The sequence below is a fragment of the Hemitrygon akajei genome, chromosome 31, assembly GCF_048418815.1.
Source record: "Hemitrygon akajei chromosome 31, sHemAka1.3, whole genome shotgun sequence".
In the NCBI taxonomy this organism is placed as follows: domain Eukaryota; kingdom Metazoa; phylum Chordata; class Chondrichthyes; order Myliobatiformes; family Dasyatidae; genus Hemitrygon; species Hemitrygon akajei.
The window spans coordinates 31490407-31507733 of NC_133154.1; the positions used below are offsets into that span (position 1 = coordinate 31490407).

The 17327-nt window shown below is 44.9% G+C and overlaps 2 protein-coding genes across 4 annotated transcripts in view; both read left to right on the forward strand.

Moving 5' to 3' along the window:
* LOC140719087 (SLAM family member 8-like) overlaps positions 1-3920 on the forward strand; it is a 55556-nt gene extending 51636 nt beyond the window's left edge. Inside the window, exons 4-5 of the mRNA XM_073033463.1 lie at positions 289-427; positions 593-3920. Coding sequence (XP_072889564.1) covers positions 289-427; positions 593-704 — 251 coding nt within the window. The 3' untranslated portion in view covers positions 705-3920. The remainder of the gene's footprint in view (positions 1-288; positions 428-592) is intronic.
* A 531-nt stretch (positions 3921-4451) lies between these two features.
* LOC140719106 (uncharacterized) lies at positions 4452-17055 on the forward strand. 3 transcript variants are annotated; one of them, XM_073033485.1, is made up of 2 exons: positions 4452-5428; positions 13717-17055. In XM_073033485.1, the coding sequence occupies exon 2, from the start codon at positions 14420-14422 to the stop codon at positions 15524-15526; it is 1107 nt and encodes a 368-aa protein (XP_072889586.1). In that variant the 5' UTR covers positions 4452-5428; positions 13717-14419; the 3' UTR covers positions 15527-17055. The 3 variants fall into 3 exon arrangements, with proteins under 3 accessions (XP_072889586.1, XP_072889584.1, XP_072889585.1); XM_073033483.1 differs by lacking the exon at positions 4452-5428 and adding an exon at positions 11720-12583; XM_073033484.1 differs by lacking the exon at positions 4452-5428 and adding an exon at positions 12561-12583 and having other exon boundaries at positions 12790-17055.
* The last annotated feature ends 272 nt before the right edge of the window (positions 17056-17327 follow it).

Here is a 17327-nt window from a genome sequence, read left to right on the forward strand (position 1 = left end):
TGGAAAGATATTTGAGAGGGAATCAGATGGGGGTGCAAGGGAGGGATGGGGATGATTGGAGGGAGATGAGGGGTTATTGGAGGGTGGGGAATGAAGGGAAGTGAAGTCAGTGGGGACTGGAGGGGAAAGAAGATGGAGTGGAAGTGGGAGTGATTGGAGGGGACAGATACAGTGCTGGGGTGACAGAGCTTTCTCTGGCCTGAGGTGAGATGACGGATCTGTCGATCCTGTGTCACTGGCAGATTAGGATGGGATTAATCACGGAATCTTTTCTCCTCCCTGGTACAGCGCCTGATACAACAACAACACTAGCGGCCATGCCTCAGAGATCATTCCTGACGATCAGACTCATAGTCTTGGTGACTTTTCTGATCTCTGCTCTCAGCACGATTTTCTGGGTCACATGGAGGAATGGAGCTGAAGGAAGGTAAGTGGGTCTGACACCCAGTCCGTGAGACTGGTGACTGGGGGACGGAGGGAGAGGGCAGGAGAGGGGTGATATTGAAATTGGGTTTGAACAGAGGGGTTACATAGGGTGCAGAAGGACATGGTTTCAGTAGGGACCCCATCACCTCTGCTTTCTCTCCCACAGTTCCAACAGAGATGGACACCGTTTACAGAGATTTGAGTGCATCAGGACAGATCGCAGCGGCCGGCAGCCTCCTGAGGGGAACGAAAGGACAATGGCAGACACATTTCTCTAGGGAAAGGAGAAACTGGGGCACTGAACCACTCACACCTCAACACGAAAACATGCAGCTCTGCACAGTGATACTGGGGAAGTGAACCCATCGGTCCACTAGGACCAGCTTCACCTCAACACAGAAACATACAATCCAACATACAGATACACTGGGGTACACTGTCGCACCCCAGTCACTGGAGAACACTGTATCCCACTCTCCCAGTCACTAGGGAACACAGTCCCCACACACCCAGTCACAGGGATACACTGTCCCCACACACCCAGTCACAGGGATACACTGCCTCCCAGTCACTGGGGTATACTGCCCCCCTCACACCCCAGTCACTGTGGTATAGAGTCCACAGCACACCCAGTCACTGATGTACACTGTCCCTCACACACCCAGTCACTGGGGTACAATATCCGCCAGACACCCAGTTACTGGGATGCACTGTCCCCAAACTCCCAGTTACTGGGGTATGCTAGTGTACAACCAGTCACTGGGGTACACTATTGCCCCACTCTCCAAACACCTGGGTTCAATAGGTACATTCAATGTCCGAGAAATGTATACAATAAACATCCTGAAATTCTTCTTTCGCAAACATCCATGAAAACAGAGGAGTGCCCCAAAGAATGACTGTCAGTTCAAACATCAGAAGCCCTAAGCCCCCCCCCAGCTCCCCCTCCCACACACAAGCAGCAATGACAAACCCCCTTCCCCCACGACCCCACCAGCACCCTCCACTGAGCACCAAAGCATGCAGCAAAGCATCAGTAAAGACACAGACTTGCAGAGCTCCAAAGACTACTCATACACCTGGTAATTCAACATACCACAGGCTCGCTCTCTCTCCCTAATAAGGGAAAAAGAGGTTTCCAGTTTCACAGCGAGAGGGAGACATAACAAAGAGTGTCCACCGCAAAGATAACAAAGATACAGTGTCCAACACGTACCCAGTCACAGGGATACAGTGTCCACTGCACACCCAGTCACAGGGACACAGTGTCCACCGCACACCCAGTCACAGGGACACAGTGTCCACCGCACACCCAGTCACAGGGGTACAGTGTCCGCCGCACACCCAGTCACAGGGGTACAGTGTCCGCCGCACACCCAGTCACAGGGGTACCGTGTCCACCACACACCCAGTCACAGGGACACGGTGTCCACCGCACACCCAGTCACAGGGGTACGGTGTCCGCCGCACACCCAGTCACAGGGGTACAGTGTCCGCCGCACACCCAGTCACAGGGGTACCATGTCCACTGCACACCCAGCCACAGGGACACGGTGTCCGCCGCACACCCAGTCACAGGGACACGGTGTCCACCGCACACCCAGTCACAGGGGTACAGTGTCCGCCGCACACCCAGAGAGAGAGGGACTGAGAGACACTGATCAGTGCGTAGATCTGCCCCTGAGAGAGAGGGACTGAGAGACACTGGTCAGTGTACAGATCTCCCCCGAGAGAGAGGGACAGAGAGACACTGGTCAGTGTACAGATCTGCCCCTGAGAGAGAGGGACAGAGAGACACTGGTCAGTGTACAGATCTCCCACTGAGAGAGAGGGACAGAGAGACACCAGTCAGTGTACAGATCTCCCCCTGAGAGAGAGGGACTGAGAGATACCAGTCAGTGTACAGATTTCCCCCTGAGAGAGAGGGACTGAGGGACACTGGTCAGTGTACAGATCTCCCCCTGGGAGAGAGGGACTGAGAGACACTGGTCAGTGTACAGATCTCCCCCTGAGAGAGGAGGACTGAGAGACATGGTCAGTGTACAGATTTCCCCCTGAGAGAGAGGGACTGAGAGACACCGGTCAGTGTACAGATTTCCCCCTGAGAGAGAGGGACTGAGTGACACCGGTCAGTGTACAGATTTCCCCCTGAGAGAGAGGGACTGAGAGACACCGGTCAGTGTACAGATTTCCCCCTGAGAGAGAGGGACTGAGAGACACTGGTCAGTGTACAGATTTCCCCCTGAGAGACACTGGTCAGTGTACAGATTTCCCCCTGAGAGACACCACTCCATGTACATTACTGCTGTGCCATCCAGTGTATATATGCAAATATCTATAAATATATATACTATGTAAAAGAGTTTGAGAGAGATGGGTTCTTGACTTCTCCTAATAACATGGACATTAAATATTTTTTAATTTCATCAATTATTTATTAGTCCCCAATGTATATCGACCTGTATCAAAGAGATGGTTTCAAAATTGAAATTTCTAAGTAACTTTTATTACCGGTGTACAAATATGTCTCCACAAACAACACTGAGATTCATTTTCCTGTGGCGATATTCAGCAAATCTGTAGAATAATAACTGTAACAAGATCAAGTAGAACTTCTGAAAAATCTCCCACTTTTATATGAAAAAAATTCTTAGATAGGAATTAATTGGCTACATAATTAAAAGTATTACATCATGTGGGTAATGTGCTAATACTTAGCCAATAAAAACTGAGAAAGGTGATAAACTGTTAGTTTGGCTGCTAAACCGTTTTCTGCCATTGGGTGTGAAAAATACATGAGTTTATTAAAAGATACAAATCTTTTTCAAAGTATTATCAATAAAAATAATGGTTTCCAACAGTCCACCCTTTGGATTTTATAAGGGACCCTGGCAGAATCACATTTGAAAATTCAGAGTATGTCTTTTAAACAAATATAAAAAATGTAGATAATGGTAATAAAGTCCAATAATTATGTTTGTACTTGAAGCTTTCCCGCAATATTTATCTTAACCTGGAGTCACTTTAGCTCACTTGCAATTGCTGGCGTGTATCCACTTACTTCTACCTTCTACATTAACTGCTGAATTGGTAACTTGGTAAGGACCTTCCCACCGATCTCCCAGGGGTTCCTGGTGTGATTTCTTGACCAGGACACGCTCACCAGGAATCAAAATGTGCTCCTTCTGATGGACCACTCCAAGCAGCAAAATCCTGTTGAGAAGTATAACCATATAACAATTACAGCACGGAAACAGGCCATCTCGGCCCTTCTAGTCCATGCCAAACGCTAACTCTCACCTAGTCCCACTGACCTGCACTCAGCCCATAACTCTCCATTCTTTTCCTGTCCATATACCTATCCAATTTTACTTTAAATGACAATACCGAACGTGCCTCTACCACTTTTACTGGAAGCTTGTTCCACACAGCTATCACTCTCTGAGTAAAGAAGTTCCCCCTCATGTTACCCCTAAACTTTTGCCCCCTAACTCTCAACTCATGTCCTCTTGTTTGAATATCCCCTATTCTCAATGGAAAAGGCCTATCCATGTCAACTCTATCTATCTCCCTCATAATTTTAAATACCTCTATCAAGTCCCCCCTCAACCTTCTACGCTCCAAAGAATAAAGACCTAACTTGTTCAACCTTTCTCTGTAACTTAAGTGCTGAAACCCAGGTAACATTCTAGTAAATCTCCTCTGTACTCTCTCTATTTTGTTGACATCTTTCCTATAATTCAGTGACCAGAACTGTACACAATACTCCAAATTTGGCCTCCCCAATGCCTTGTACAATTTTAACATTACATCCCAACTCCTATACTCAATGCTCTGATTTTTTAAAGGCCAGAATACCAAAAGCTTTCTTCACCACCCTATCCACATGAGATTCCACCTTCAGGGAACTATGCACCATTATTCCTAGATCACTCTGTTCTACTGCATTCCTCAATGCCCTACCATTTACCACGTATGTCCTATTTGGATTAGTCCTACCAAAATGTAGCACCTCACACTTATCAGCATTAACCTCCATCTGCCATCTTTCAGCCCACTCTTCTAACTGGCCTAAATCTCTCTGCAAGCTTTGAAAACCTGCTTCATTATCCACAACACCACCTATCTTAGTATCATCTGCATGCTTACTAATCCAATTTACCACCCCATCATTCAGATCATTAATGTGTATGACAAACAACATTGGACCCAATACAGATCCCTGGGGCACACCACTAGTCACCGGCCTCCAACCTAACAAACAGTAGACTGAATAGTTTGTGTTAGTTTTGCACAATAATCAACTGAACATTACATACATACCTGAGATCAAAAGTTCCCAGTAGTAACATAGGTCATCCTGTCACCACTTCAAATGGAATCAATATTATTTTCTTGTTTGGAGTTGCCCTATTGTTGCATGACAGCAAAGGAACAGCTGTAGATCATGGTAAACCTTCCTTCTGATACTTAGTCTGCCATTGTTTGACAAGACCATTCATTCTCTAACATGTCAAGATGACTCTGGATGATGTGGACCGTGAAAAGATCATTCAATGTTCATCGGTCTACATAACTCCTGACGAACACTCGCAGTGAAATGTGTTCCTTAGTCAGAGTCAATGTGGCATGACAATTCCCATCTCAGAATATTGTCCTTAATCAGAGTTTGGGCTGTGTGTGTGGCCGTAACTTTTCTTGCTGGGATGGTTTCCAACCATCATGAAAAGTTGTCTACTATTACTAACATACTTAAATATCCTTGACACTTTGGTAAAGCAATGTAGTCCCCTTGTAGATGCAAAAATGGACCAGGTGGGACAGGAGCACTTCATTGAGGTAGCTTCTCAGCTGATCCAGAGTTTGTTTTCTTGCATGTTGTGCATCTCTCAATTGTTTGTCGAGCTTGCATCCTGAACTTTGGGTTCCACCACCACTGGGAGAATCTGTCGACCATCTTTTGCACTCCAATGTGTCCTAAGGAGTGTATCTGCTGTGCCAGGTAAGGAAGCAGGTAGGCTGGGGCAACTGGTGTATAACTAGTGCGGTATCTCCATACTCCATCCATGTATAATAATCCACTATTTTGCATCCAGTACCAATTTTCTTCATTTGAACACTGATTTTGCATTTCTTGAATGTCTTGCATGTTCATCTGTGACAGGATTTCGGTTACCAGGATTTCCTCCAATTCTTCAATTATCATTATTCCTTCTCTCGCTGCCCGTTTTGCAGTTTTGTCTGCAAATGCATTTCCACTGCTTTCCATTGTGGTCATTTTGGAATGACCTTTACATTTTAATACTGCAACTTCTGATGGTAGTTGAATGAATTCCATGAGTTCTTGTACTAGTTTGCCATTCTTGATTGGCATTCCCTTGGTTGTAAGAAATCCTCTTTGTCTCCGTGAACTCCCAAATCCATGGACAACTCCGAAAGCCTATTGAGAATCTGTGTAGATATTAGCTGATCATCCTTCTGCTCGCTTACAGGTTTCAAATAAAGCTTCAGTTCTGCCTGTTGTGCTGAGATACCAGGAGCCACTGTTCCTGAGGTTCTCACTTCATCTTCTGTGACAAAAGCCCAACCAGCCATTCAGATTTCTCCCTCAATGATTGAGGAGCCATCGGTGTATAGACCCAAATGTGGGTTCAACAAAGGCACTACTTTATGATAATTTGCATCTTCCTGGCATGTTATTGTTGTTGCACAGTCATGATCATCATGGTTTTCCATTTCTATAAGCCATCCCATTTTGCTCTATCACTGCAGGGCCAGGCCTAGTCATTTTTGCAACTTTGACAACCTCTCCATTACAGCTGCTATTGTAGTCTGAAATTGTGCCATCCAATCAACGTCTTCCTTCCATTGTGAGGGAGGGGGTTGGGCTTGCTGAAGTTGTTGTTGACCTTGTGAGGAAGTTAATTTCTTATGCAAACAAGATATAGCCCAACATCCTCTTCTGCCACAGAATATGCATATCCAATTCCACTTCTTCTGTTGCTTAGCAGGTGGAGACCGCTGACCGGTCTCTACCAATCTTATTCGGACGTTGATATCCCACTTGTTTGACAGTTTGTAGCAGTTCACTGGAGTAAACAGCAGTTCCACTGCAATTTGCTTTTGTTAGCTTCATCATTTTAGTGACATCTGGTTTCAAACCATCCATGAAAGTTGACTTGAGAGGGCTTTTTGATATTATCTTTGTTTATTCCTGGGACTTCTGAGTAGCTGTGCCAGATTGTCCTATAGTGGTCTTCCTATTGAGAAACATCCTCTGAAAGTTTTCACTTGCAATCAACCATTTTCTTCCAATCACTCTGGTTTGGGGCTTGTCCCACCAACCATGCCTGAATCGCTTCCCAACCAGCTGGTAAATTCTACCTATCCTCTTGTACACAAGCTTCAACTCCCTGTATGAACTGGTTTATCTGCTGAGTTGTTATCTGAAATTTGAACACCATCACATGGAGGCAATTTGTATATATTCTTAATTCTTTTAAGTTCAGCCCAAGTCTTTAAGCTTCCTTTTTTCAGAATGTAGAACTTCCTTGGACCATTTGTCAATTTTTTACGCATCTGGTGGTTGGTGACAAACCTCCTGTTTCCTTTCATACTCTCCATCACCAGTCTTGTGTGTTTTCAATCTCTTAAGGCTGATTTATAGTTGTGCGTACGGGCTACACCATAACCTATGCCGTAGCCGTGATTTTCACTTATGCGTCGCTCTACGCCTTAGCAAGCATGCATTGGTGTGCGCTAAAACGCTAGTTGGCGGTGGGGTTTCTATGCCATGGTGTTGAGTTTCTTCATGAGTGACATGGACGAGGAAATGCATTTAAACATTTTCGCGTGTCAGCAGGTAGATTTGACGATTTGGTTCATCTATTTTGCTTCGGTGTACAGACATGGCGGAGAAGAAGCAACCGGAAATGTGTAGGAGGAAATGAGATGCTACCAAGCAGACCAATCACAGTTGCTGTGGTCTGCATCGCCACGACGCATCAGTTACTTTTTTTGGGCGTAGGTACGCATTACCTACGGTGTCGATGCAACGCACAAGTAGAAATCAGCCTTTAGTTTTTACTGGGGCAAGTCTTGCCATGGCTGCCAGGCCAATTACCACATTACTGTCATCATCTCCCGGCAGTTCACTTCTAGCATAAACCATATTTCTTGTCTATTATTAATTCACACAATGTAAATTTCAAGGCTACACAGTTCCATGTGACTCTTATCATTATCAGATTTATCAACAGGGTGCTCTCTGTAAAACTGCAACTTGACTTTTTATCTTTCTCTTCTCTGTGCTTATTTTTGTCTGTCCTTGTTGCATTTCCTGCAAGCTTCTTTAAATCTACATTAATTTGGTGTGCGCAAGCCCCTGCCACAATGGTAACACAATTTGTTCATCCGGGCAGGTTTAAGCTTAGATAATTTTGTTCATGGTCACTCTCATTCCTGACTGCAACTCACTTGTGTCTCTGTTGAAGTTTCAATTGAAACAGCGATTTCCACTGCTCATTTAAATGTAAGCTGTGCTTCAGCTAGGAGCTGTTTTTGAATGCTTTCTTGTAAAATTCCACAAACTAAATGATCTCTTAGTGTATCATTAAGACCATTACCAAACTTACATATTTTTAGGCATCCGTTAGTCTCGTGAGACCATGGATTTGCGCCTTGGAAGGTTTCCAGGGCGCAGGCCTGGCAGGGTTGTATTGGAGACCGGCAGTTGCCCAAGCTGCAAGCCTTCCCCTCTCCACGCCACCGATGTGTCCAAGGGAAGGGCACTAGGACCCAAGCAGCTTGGCTCTGGTGTCGTCGCAGAGCAATGTGTTGTTAAGTGCTCAAGGACACAACACGTTGCCTCAGCTGAGGCTCGAACCAGTGACCTTCAGATCACTAGACCGATGCCTTATCCACTAGGCCACGCACCAACACTAAACTTACATGTAACCCGTAATGAATAATTTAAGCAAACAAAAATGCTTAATCAAACAACATAGATACAAAATTACACAAATATAATTAAAATATTAAAAACACAGTCTCTCTCTCTCTCATTCTCTCAGTCTCCTCTTTTTTGCAGGACTGGAAATTCACATAAAACAAATGATTTATAACCGAAATTACCAGCTAAACTAACAAGACCTCGCGCAAACTTGATGAACTAAAATCATGATAAACAGAAGAACTTGACTGGAGTTTCACCAGACAAGGTTTCACAATGACCAAGCAAAGAGAAGCTGGCATACCCGCCCTGAAATACACCCGGGAGCATGTAGGAATTCAGGACCAATCAGACCCAGTGTCGAGACGCAGCAATAACCCAGAAAAACAACGATTGCAATGCAAGACGTTGAAAACCTCTTTATAATTCCATGACCCCAAATTAAATAAAAGTGATGAATACAAAGAGAGTTTAACAATCCCCATGATCCCAAATGAGACACCTGAAACACAAAGTGAAATCCTAGAGCTAGTGATGATTTCAATCCCATAGCGTCTGCAATTCCGGGCAGTGTGTGTGTGTCTGATGGCCACTTCGCAGTAAGGATTTGGAGCCTTTGGATAGGGTGCAGATGAGGTTGTCCAGGATGCCGACTGGTTTGTAATGTATTAGCCATCCATAGTGCTTGGACAAACATGATATGTTTCCTCTGGAGCGTCAGAGGCTGACAGGTGAACCGATAGAAATATAGAGGATTATGAGAGGTTTCGGTAGGGGAGAAGCTTTGTACCCATTGTAGTAATGTTCAAATTAAAGCGTATTTATTTACAGCCAGAGTTGGTAAAGTTTAAAGGCAATATGTAGGGTCAAATTTGATTTACACTAAATCTGATAGGTGCCTGCAGGGGGCTTCTCAGTGAATCAGTGGAAACAGGAACAGCGGCGTTTCAGAGGCATTTAGACAGCCACATGGACATTTGGGTATTGGATGGATGTAGACCATTGCTGGCCAGAAAGAACTACAGTCTACAAATCAGTGTATTCAGATGAATCAGGGACAGTGGAAGTAGACAATCCAATTGTCTTTGTTTCCCCCAAACTTGTGAACTCTGAGTTGATTCTTGCTTTGGGATAATGTAATAAGAGCAATTGAATGTGGACACAAGGAGCTTCAGCTAATGACCGGCTAAACCTGAGAGCGTGCTCAGATGAGTAGCCATTTGTTATGTAAAGTGGTAGGTTTACAGGAGAAGCAATCTGTAATCTTGTTAGATTGAATGTCTGGTGATGCACCATCAATAACTCTCTGAGACGTGAGGCGAGATATCGGCTTTTATTGACTGGAAGAAAGAACAAGCAGCAATTGACCACCGTGCTACATCCCGGAGACTGAGAGGCAGGGCTCAGGCCTCAATCGCCTTTATACCGGGGTCTGTGGGAGGAGCCACGGTCAGTGGGAGGAGCCACAGGAGCAGTCAGCGGGGGGGCGTGTCCAAACAGGTATATGTAGTTCACCATATCTGGGTCACCTAATTCAACTAGTTTTATCCACTCAGAGTTGAAAGGCACGAGGCTGGGGGTGGGATGGTGCATAGAGGGTCAGGAAATTCTATTGGGTGTGTACACAGCTAGTTTTGTGAACCCACTTACCTTTTAGTTGAGACAATAAAGGTTACTTGTCATTAAATGCAGAGTCTCTCTGTCTCTCTCAGATCGTTATTAATAAGGGGTTAATCCTTATAACACCATGTACAGGCAGATGGAATTTGCTTAGATTGACAATATGCTCAGCACAAGCGTGGTAGACCTAAGGGCCTGTTCCTGCTACTATATTGTCCTTTGTCCTTTCAGAGAATTGGAAAAAAATTATTTGATCTGTTTATCCCATCAATCCTTCCATTAACAGCTCTGGTAACTGATGTGGGCACAGGAAGATGCAAACGACGAGGAGGATTGCAGTCACAGTCCTGCTCCTTCTCTACTAATGGAGAGAGGCAAACTGAGCCATCACAGATTGATGAAGAGCAGAAATGATCTATTCTAATACAGAGAATTTGATGTTGTGTCCTGATGCCTGAACTGTGTCCAGTTAGAAGACAAAGTGTTGTTCCTCCAAATTTATGTTGAACCTCGCTGTAACAGTGTGATATCAGAGGTCACCATAAAAACTAGAATTATCTTGGTGAAATGGTGTCTTTCATGCATCGATGTCCTTTGCACAGTTTCTACAGGGTAGAAAAAGCAAAGGATTTTGTGTATGGGTATCTCATGCACAACAGCTTGTTACTTGTGCTCTGTCTGTTGGTTCACCAGCACTTGAATGTCATCAATCCATGAATGTGGAGGAGGAGATCCTTGAGAAGACATCACACCAGTTGTAGAAAAAAAAACAGAATACATGTACACTTCAGTGATCTGACTCGATAAATCGCTGTAGAGTTGGTAACAGTGAGATGTCATTCACTGCCTCTCATTTTGTAAGGGATTCACTCAGCTGCTGCACCTGTAGAAACACCAGAGAGTTCACACTGGGGAGAGGCCATTCATCTATTCCAAGAGTGGGATTGGATTCATTCAGTTATTTGAATGAATGAAACACCAGCCAGATCATGCAGGGGAGTAGCTGTACACCTGTTCCAAATATGGGAAGGGATTCATTCAGCTATCCCACCTTGTGAGGCTTCAGTGACTTCAAAATAAATGAGGCCACATTTCTGTTCTGATTGAAAAAAAAAGGTTTACGCAATCATCCCACCAGCAACTTCAAATTGGGGAGGAAGTTCAAATAAACTGTATGTTAACCATCAGAGTGACTGAATCCAGTTGCAAGTTCCTGACCAGTTGTTAATGCATATTCTGCATTTCTTGAGGCTGCTAATCACACCCAGGACTGAACCCTGGTCACTGAGCATCGGAGGGGATTGTCCTGTTGATGTCAGCCTTAAATTAACCCGGTGTTTAATATTGTGGACCACTTCTATTTCAAATCCTGTGTCTCAGGTGCTTACTGTCTGTCATACACCTGATGTACAGTAGAGAGGCCAGTCAGTCCAGCTTGTCACTGTCTCTGTTTCATTTTTAAATCCATTCCTGCTATTCACCTCTCGCCTCTGTGATGACATGTCACGAATGGTCATAAATCTGCGGGTGAAGAGGTTTCCCTTGAATTTCTTGCATGTTTTTCACCAGAATGAATAAGATGATGAGCTCACTAGGGTTTTGACCCATACGTTCCTCATTCTTCAGGGCTGTTAGCCAAAGAAGAATATCATGGGTGGATAAATTCCCTTTTCCTTGCTTTTTTCAACATTGTGGGTCATTTTTACTGACTTCAAAGGGCTGTGCTTCACATGGCTGGGTTGTTAAAATATGCTACTCTCCACTAAATTATAAGACCAGAATGGTAGGTAAATCTTCAATGCAGCAGGGTCAGAAACCAAAGAAGAGCCGGCATGAGTCAGGGCTTTGGGGCTCCAGAATGGGGTGGGGGCTAGAGTTTACAGGAATGAGGAGGATGAGGCTACAAATGGAAGATCAACAACATTTGGAAACTCGAGGAACCTGATGAAGGGTCTCGGCCCGAAACATCGACAGTGCTTCTCCTTATAGATGCTGCCTGGCCTGCTGTGTTCCACCAGCATTTTGTGTGTTGTTGTTTTAACATTTGGAAACTGATTGACTGAAAAAAATGTTTATTCTTCAAAATGCTGGGAGAATTCAGCGGGTCAGGCAGCATCTATAGAGAGGAATAAACTGTTGACATCTTGGGCCAAATCCTTTTTCTATTTATTCCTCAGCTTAGATTGCTGCCTAACCTGCTGAGTTCCTCCAGCACTTGGTGTGTGTTGCTCTGTATTTCCAATAACTGCAGTCTCTTGTGTTTTATATCTGTATTTGTAACTGGGAGGGACTTTAACAGTTGACACCCCGGAATGCCTGTTGACGTTGAGTATATTGTATGTAGGAGCTTGTTGAGTTAAAGTAGCTACTCAATTTTCTTCATAAACACAGACTGTTTTTGAGGCATAGCATGGAACCGGTGGCTGCGGACCCTATTTATGGCATCCTGCTTACCCAGAAACCTCCGACCCCGAGAACTCGCCATCAGTGACCGAGCGATCAAATGCGCAGGCGTCAAGGTTGTTGCTGTTCCGGAATATCGCGCGTGCGCTCCGCGTACAAACGGCTCTGGAGCATAGGCTGCAGGTAGGAGTGATGTTCCGTGGAGATGCGTCGGTACCGGCGTCCGCGCCGCGACTGAGGGACAATTGTTGCCAGCTTCGGACATACCATGCACCGCAAACCCGTGATATTCCCGGTCCTTTCCCTCTCTCAGCCCCACGATCCGTACCCGGACTCCGGGGAGCTTTCAGCTGATGAGCCAAGTTGCTAGCGCCATTTTATTTTTGCAGCGCATCGCCGGGACTGTGGCGGATAGATTGGTCTCTCGTTCGTGGGGGTTTCTGGGTAAAGAGGCAGCCATGGATGACACTTCCACCGCTTTCCGGCCAGTCTGTAGTTTACAAGCACAAACGGATGGAGCTCTTAGTCACTGCCGAGCTCCAGCTCTCTAAATCCAAGTATTAGGAACTCGGAACGACAATATAGTTCCGAGTTATACCGGATGAAGAGTCTAACTTACAGTGAATGAAAATGTCAATGCGAAAAAGAACAAACGCTTTAGTTCTTCAAGACCTCACTTTTGTTCTACCTCTTTTTGTTCTGGACTTTTTTACCTGTGTTTTCTGCCATTCTGTCTGAGTACATAATGATATCAAGGTTAACAAATTTCACGACACATGCTGGTGATAATAAAACTCATTCTGATGCTGATCAAACACCTTTGTCCCGGGTAACAAGTGACCTGTGACTTTCACATCACAAAAGTGCACAATCCAATGAGGAAGGCTACTGCCCTCCCGTTTATATTAATTGGCATTGCCATTGATGAGTTCACTACCGTCAATCACCTGGGGTGGGTCAGAGTAATTTGGAAGTCTCCAGGATCAGCCATGTAAATATCATGAGCTCTTTGTAGCACTGCAGGGTATGACCAGAACTTGAAATAATACTAATGGAGAGAGACAATCTGAGCTAATCACAGATTGATTGTGGTCAGAAATGGTCCATTGTGATACAGACAGAAAAATAGTCAGAGAATTTGATGATCAGTCCATTTGCCTGATCCAGGCCCAGTTAGAAGGTGAGGAGTTGTTCTTCCAGCTTGGGTTGAACCTCGCTGTAACAGTGTGATGACAGAGCTCATCATCGAGACAAAATTTATCTCATTTGAAATGCTGTCTTTCACCCATCAATGTCTTTTGTAAATCTTTTTACAGGTTAGAAACAGCAAAGAATTTGTGCACGGCAATCTCACACAAAACAACAGATATTTCCTTTGTAACACCGATATATCTGTTGTTGATCCTTGGAGATGAGGATGTAAACGTGCTTTGAAACTGGTGAAGTTTTCTATGGTAACTCAGTAAAATCCACAAGAACCGGGTGCTGAGAGCACACCAGCAGAGATCAGGTCTTCAACTGCATCAATTGTGCGAGGGATTCACTACGTGTGGCATATGACTTGATGAATTGCCAGAGAATTGATCACAGGAAGATATCATTCTCCTTTTCTCAGTGTTGGGAGTGATTCTCACTCAGCCGACCCACAGATACACCAGTGAATTCACAATGGGGAATGGCCATTCACCGGCTCTGCACTCGGGAGGGATCTAATCAGTCATTCGGCCTGAAGATACATCAGCATGTTCACACCATACTGAGATGGTTCACCTGTCTCTGGTAAACGATTCATTCTGTCGTCTAAGCTGAAGGTATATCAGAATATTCACAGCATTGATCTGCAGGCCATTCTCCTGCTTCATCTGTGGGAAAAGTTCGCTCGGTCATCTGAACTGCTGACGCACGAGTGAGTTCAAACTTGGAAGAAACTCTGTGTGTGTGTGTGTGTATATATACTCTGAATATGTGAAGTGATTCCCTCAGTCATTCCATCTTCAGACACACCAGCCAGTTCATATCATGGAGATGCAGTTCTCCTGCTCTGACTGTGGGAAGGGATTCACTCAGCCATCTCAACTGAAAGTACACCAGCGAGTTCACACTGGGGAGAGACCGTTCAACTGCTCAGACTGTGGGAAGGGATTCAGTCGATCATCTCACCTACTGGCACACCAGTCAGTTCACACTGGGGAGAGGCCATTCACCTGCTCTGAATGTGGGAAGGGATTCAGTCGATCATCTCACCTACTGGCACACCAGTCAGTTCACACTGGAGAGAGGCCATTCATCTGCTGTGAGTGTGGGAAAGGATTCACTCAGTTATCCCACTTGAAGACACACCAGCGAGTTCACACTGGGGAAACGCCTTTCACCTGTTCTGAATGTGGGAAGGGATTTACTCGGTCATACCACTTACAGACACACCAGCGAGTGCATACAGGAGAGAAGCCGTTCATCTGTTCCGTGTGTGGGAAGGGATTCAGTCACTCATCCCACCTACAGACACACCAGTCAGTTCACACCGGGGTGAGGCCATTCATCTGCTCAGACTGTGGGAAAGGATTTCCTCGGTCATTTCAACTGAAGGTACACCAGCGAGTTCACACTGGGGAGAGGCCATTCACCTGCTCAGACTGTGGGAAGGGATTCTCTCGTTCATCTCATCTACTGGCACACCAGTCAATTCACACTGGGGAGAAACTGTTCACATGCTTGGACTGTGGGAAGGGATTCAGTCAGTCATCTCAACTGAAGCTACATCAGCGAGTTCACACTGGGGAGCGGCCGTTCACCTGCTCCGAATGTGGGAAGGGATTCACTCAGTCATCCCACCTTGTGGCTCACTATCGAGTTCACACTGGGGAGAGGCCGTTCACCTGCTCCGAATGTGGGAAGGGATTCACTCAGTCATCCACCCTTGAGGTGCACTACCGAGTTCACACTGGTGAAAGGCCGTTCACCTGCTCTGAATGTGGTAAAGGATTCACTCAGTCATCTACCCTTGTTGCACACTACCGACTTCACACTGGGGAGAGGCCGTTCACCTGCTCCGAATGTGGGAAGAGATTCACTCAGTCATGCAACCTTGTGGCGCACTACCGGGTTCACACTGGGGAAAAAGTTTAACTCAGCTGTGTGCTGGATATGTTCACCTTTAACGGGACTACAGTTTAATTTGGATCTGAGACACATACAGCAGTTCTATTTCAAACTCTTGTCTCAGGTACCTAGTGGATTTACAACACAGCCAGTTTAGAGTAGGGAGTCAACTCAGCCCAGCTGATCTCTGCCAGTGTTTCTGTTCCATGACAGTCATTTTAAATCCATCCCTGCTGTAAACCTCTTGTTCTGCCTGTGGTGATGGGTTCCAAACAGTCACCACTGGGTGAAGGAGTTTCCCTTGAAATTCCTGCAAAATTTCCTACTGACGAAAGAAGACAAGCTGACTGCAGTTGTGTCTGATGTGTTCTTCATCTCTCAAAGCTGGGCTGTGGGAGAATGACATTGGTAGTTAACCTCATTTCCTGCTCATTTCAACATGATGGGTTATTTTCACTGCTTCTAAGCTGGCTTGTCAGAATACACCACTGTCATGCAAAGTCTGGAAGAATGCAGAACCACGTGGTGGATGTTCAGCAGAGCAGCATCAGAAACCAGAGGCAGGTCAGCTCTGAGCAGGGTTTGGGGCTGTGGACAGTGGAAGAGGTAGAAGCATGTGATGAGCTGGTGGGGGGGGGGTGCGGGGGAGTGTGACAATGGATGATTGAGTAGCAACATTTGCAAGCTGACTGGCAGAATAAATTAGGTTGACTTTGACTGCTGAACCACACACAATTCCTGTTGACATTGAGTATATTGCTTGAGAGCTTGCTGTGTTAAACTGGCTACTAAGTGCTCTTCATATTGATCGAGTTGGTGCCATTTGGTAGAGAGGAGGTAATACTTGTAAACACTTCCAATGGCACCATTCTTACCCAGAAACCTCTGAGTTTCAGAATATGCTATCACTGTGAATTGAGCACACAGGTGCCAAGAGTCTATTGGATCCAACTATTTAATTTTAATCACCTTTCCAGCTCTTTGCTTCATCCCACCCCCTCCGGTCTTCTCCTATCATTTCGCATTTCCCCCTCCCCCCACTACTTTCAAATCTCTTACTATCTTTCCTTTCGGTTAGTCCTGATGAAGGGTCTTGGCCCGAAACGTCGACAGCGCTTCTCCCTATAGATGCTGCCTGGCCTGCTGTGTTCCACTGGCATTTTGTGTGTGTTGTTATTTAATTTTAATAGTCATTTTCTTTGCAGTTTAACAATTAATTATCTGCTTATATCTTAAGTAGCCTTTATATGCATAACAGTTTAATATGCCTCTCCTGGCTACACGAAGTATAATTCTGAAGCTTCTTTGTACTTTATTGAGTAAGTGTTTTCTCGTTGGTTAATTTTTACTGCAGTATTAACTAAATGACTTCTAACTGGTTTATTATTATCTATAGATTTGAATGGAATTTTTCTTACCTCTGGGTGTAAAAGTACAGTAACTATTTTATTCTAGATGCCATTTTTAGTTTCTCTCTGTTTTCCAAGCGCTAGACCACTGTCACTGTTCTGTTCCTGTTTTATCAATTTTGAATAAAACAATTGTGAAGCAATTGATTTTATGACTCATTCCTGCCTTTTAAAAGAACTTTGGATGTAAACACCAGAATCTGTCAGGTGTTAGAGACTTGGGAGCTCAGTATTTCAGGATACTCGATGCTCAGCAGAAGAGAGGAGGAGGAGAAAAGGGATTTAACAATCACCAACACGAGGAAAAACTGAAGCAAACATCACATGATCCCGATCTGCACCCGAAGGTTTGGAGAGAAAGTGGAGACATTAGCTGAAGTTTGTCAAAAATTACTCTGTTCTAGGAGATCCCAGTGGAA

Bases quoted from the DNA above. Each gene is read 5' to 3' on its own strand.
- LOC140719106 (XM_073033485.1), top strand. From the start codon at position 14,420: ATGGAGATGCAGTTCTCCTGCTCTGACTGTGGGAAGGGATTCACTCAG.